This window comes from Priapulus caudatus, unplaced genomic scaffold, assembly GCF_000485595.1.
Source record: "Priapulus caudatus unplaced genomic scaffold, Priapulus_caudatus-5.0.1 Scaffold5060, whole genome shotgun sequence".
Taxonomy (NCBI): Eukaryota; Metazoa; Priapulida; class Priapulimorpha; order Priapulimorphida; family Priapulidae; genus Priapulus; species Priapulus caudatus.
Genome location: NW_014582121.1, coordinates 4507 through 8610, shown reverse-complemented (window position 1 = coordinate 8610; position 4104 = coordinate 4507). Strand labels below are relative to the sequence as shown.

Genomic DNA, 4104 nt, shown 5'->3' with positions numbered 1-4104 from the left:
CGTATTGCAATATATTGCAATACGGTTTTTGGTCGCAATACTCACCCCTAACTAATATATCAATCACAATCTACTCAACACGTGCTACAATCTCAGCTGCCAGCATGGTCTAAGGGAAACAAAATGTAATTTTACGCGCCACAGAGTCACACGCCAACTCAATGGCTTTTTACAAAATGGCCGCCACGAACCACCATACAGCTCAAGGCGATCTCATAAATAATAGTCTTCAAAGTCCAAGATACTACATCGAAGACGGATCGAAGACAAGTTGATCAAACAGACAGATTATGCGGCGACAGGGGGAAGAACGGGGGAAAGAAGGGGGAGGGAAAGATGCATGTCAAAGTAAAACTAATTTAACGAACGACAAATGATTTCAACATCAAAACGTGCCTAAATAACCCACTTTGATCTTAACATCAGAGTATTCCCCTGGTGGTGGCGACTCCGCCGCCGCGTCGTCCTGTCCGCCCGCATCGTCTTGCGGTTCAATGTCGCACTTCTCCCGCCGTAGCTGCTTCGCGATTCGTCGACTCGTGCTCGACTTCCTGACCTTGAAAACTTCGCCCTCTATGAGGAACGACCGCACACGAAACAGGAGATTAGTTTGAGAGAAAAATCGCGGAAACAACGTCAGCGACGATACTTGCCGCTGCCTGCTTCCTGTAACAATATCTATAGCACATTTCCGAAAACACATTTGGCCACAATTAAAAAAATCTTTGTTCGCCCTCACCCGACCCAGGCTAAAAAGTTTGGGTAGGTATACTTCTAGTAGTATAGGTTTTAGTAGGTAGACTTCTTCTTTTTTGAGGGGGGTCTTTTTTACAAATTCAGCATGGTGTCTACATGCTCGGGTGTGCTTCTGTGGAGATACCTTTTATGTTGAATGTTTGTTTTGCTTGGTAGTTGGTACATATAATGTATTGCCTACAGATTTATATAATGTACAGTGATACAAATTGTAAAAAAAAAGAATGGGAAAGACCAATAAAAAAATTCTGCCCCTTTTTGGCGGGTTGGTCGGGTGAGGGCAAACAAACAATATTTTTATTATGGCCCAAACTGGTTGATCCGACAACACAACAAGAATCACGAATGCAAACGTGGGCTTGTCATGCTTTCACTGTGTACTGGGCCTTGCTTGTTAGACTAGCCGCATATTTCATATCACATGAAATCTTAACCACAAGTTCCCTTCTCGCTTAACACTACGTTGGCGAGAGGGTCACAAGCCGACGCAATAGAATATTGTTCGGCATGACGTGCGCTGCTATTAAACGTAAAATTATCTAACTTTTTATGATTCTTACAGCTTCTCTGTACTTCCACGCCTCGATTTATTATATGTGCGCTATCACTGAGCATGTATTTACGTGTCAGCGAGTAATTATTTATAAATTGATAAGATAATTTAACTCAAAAAACGCTGCCATTTTCCCATAGATATCCCATCATACGTACCAAAAAATACAAGTACAAACGTACAAACAGCTACAAAAAGAGACATAAGAACATCCAGTATGGCGTTTGTCAAACGTTCAAAAGTAAAGCTGTTCGAAATTATCTTATTTTAACATGTATTTCGAGGTAAATAGTAATTAAGAAGTGTAGCAATAGTTGCAACATGTAACAGGTGAGGTCAAATGTGGTAATACGTTTTATTTACGAAATTCGGAGTTTGTTTTCAAGCAACCAGGCATTTCGTATGGAAGGGTGTCAGGCTCCTACGCCGTGTAACAGTCGGAGAGCCTGGTCGGTTTAATGAAATCTATGCGTTGATAACCACGCAAGATTAAGAAAACACAAAAAATCATCCGAATCACATCATCATCGTGTGTCCCGAACGAGACACTTTTGGGTCATGGCAAGATACATGACCCAGATTCTATGTTATCTATAGACTATATATATATATATATATATATGGACGTGGATATTCGTCCAAGCATCGGACACCTGTTCATATGGGCTATTCGTCCGGGCAGTTGTTGCGCATGTGCTGTTCATGTTGTATAACATAAATGTAATATAATGCTAGTCTAGGGAGGCGCATACTACCTAACCCTAAACCTAATCCTAAACCCAACCCTAACCCTAACACTAACTATAAACCGACTCGGTTCTCTTATATATGCGAGTGATAGTACCAAACACTATCTATGGTGTATAACCACATACGCAACGCATGTATGCAGGGGCGTCACAGCCGTAGGGCTGCCGTAGCAAAACGCTACGGGCCCCCAGCCTAAAGGGCAAAAAATTATAAATCTAAAGGGTAAATAGCATTCTGGGGGGGGACCCCCCAGACACCCCCTTCACACTTCCTACCTCCGGCACTCGTGCCGTGCACCTGCGGCATGCAACATGAACAGCGCATGCGCAACAACTGCTCGGACGAATAGCACATAGTGACATACGAACAGGTGTCCGATGCTCGGACGAATATCCACGTCGTATATATATATACATGTCCATGTGGGTCAGCTATGTTGTGGGCCACACTTTCTCCGAACCTTGGCGATGACAACATTTGTCAGTTACCTAACGGCTAACCTACACATTGACAATAACAGGGGTGAATAATGACAAATTGTCAATTGCAATTGTCAATTTACAATTACAAATTACAATTCAATTACAAGTTACAATTCAATTACAAGTTACAATTGTCAATTTACAGTATATGGTATTACTATTAATACTATTATTTACAAATTAAAATTGCATTGTCATGCAAATTTGTCATTAGGCCCTACTCACCCTTGATATTACCTCCAATTTATGGGTTGACAATTACGCAAAATAGACGCAATTCAACACACACACAAAGCATCTACCTTCTTCGTCGTGCGGTTCGAACGAGACTAAGGGCCGCGGTGACGCTGCCTGTTGCTCGTGTTTTTTCAACCTGTCTCGACGTTTTTTCTCCTTCGCTGGCGTTTCGGAGGGCGCCGTCACCTCAACTCCGGGAATCTCCGGCTGTTCTTCCTTCGTCTCGTTCGCCTCTTCATTCTTCGTGTGGTTTTCCTCGTCCGAGTCGCTCCTCGCGACTCGCTGTCGAAATTTTCTGCGCGTTTTCTTGAACATTTGTATCATTCAAGATTTTTCGCTCGATCACAAATATGGCAGCTTCGATAATGGTCGACTGCAGCATGCTGGGATCGCACAGCGGTGGCGCTGTTAGCGATTTGCGTTTTGATATGAACTCTCAGCCACAAAATTACATGATTATTATAATATCCCCTCGTAACCTCGTAGTCGTAAATAATAGTCTTAAATTCTATGGTCCAATGGACTATATCGAAGACGGAAAGACACAGGTTGATCAGGTAGACAGATCAACAATGTGGATCGCAGTAGAAAAAGCCTCAAATTTGCAATTTACCAAAGAGGATCGGGAGAGAGTTGACAGAATGACAGAAACAAAGACTGCCACTGCTAATTATAGTAATTATCAGGAGTAATTAAATAATCACAAAACTAATAATGTGTGGTTATTTACTTCTGATAATATCATTAGTAAATCAAAACTCGTGTTTTTATTGAATGGCATGTACATGCGCACATACACGCACGCACGCCCGCCCGCCCGCACATATAATTTTATGCATAGCTATATAGGCCTACGCATATATATATATATTATATAATATCATAATATTACATATATAATATTATATAATATAAATGACAAATTTAACGAAATTGACAAAATTTGTCATTATTAACCCTTGATAATATCTATACTACAGTACTACAAAAACGGACTATGTCTATGCATTCCGCCATTTATTGGTGGTGGTGGAGACTATTATATACGCTTGATAACATACAACAAACAGACATATATACATAGTTCTCTTTATGTATTGACTTTAATACAGGTAAGTATGCTGTTACATATTCACTTAAATACAGATAAGCCTTAACATAATACCTTTGATATTTACGTAAATTAAGGTGACAATTCAAAATGTCTTTACAGACACGCATACATAGCTACATGTAAACGTACCATAAAATTTTAATGCGTCCATATATATATATATATATCAGAAGTAGATAATAGGTAATTATCCTATTATCTACTTCTGATAT

At 40.3% G+C, this 4104-nt stretch overlaps 1 protein-coding gene across 1 annotated transcript; it reads right to left on the bottom strand.

Moving 5' to 3' along the window:
- Positions 1-385: 385 nt before the first annotated feature.
- On the bottom strand, positions 386-3139 carry LOC106819905. Its single transcript, XM_014824480.1, has 2 exons — positions 2844-3139; positions 386-573 (listed from the first exon to the last, which is right to left on the bottom strand). Exons 1-2 carry the CDS (start codon positions 3100-3102, stop codon positions 386-388), a joined length of 447 nt encoding a protein of 148 aa, XP_014679966.1. The 5' UTR covers positions 3103-3139.
- Between the last annotated feature and the right edge of the window lie 965 nt (positions 3140-4104).

Bases quoted from the DNA above. Each gene is read 5' to 3' on its own strand.
- LOC106819905 (XM_014824480.1), bottom strand. From the start codon at position 3,102: ATGATACAAATGTTCAAGAAAACGCGCAGAAAATTTCGACAGCGAGTC. The intron at 574-2,843 runs GTAGATGCTTTG...CGTTCCTCATAG, and splicing joins CGAACCGCACGACGAAGAAG to AGGGCGAAGTTTTCAAGGTC.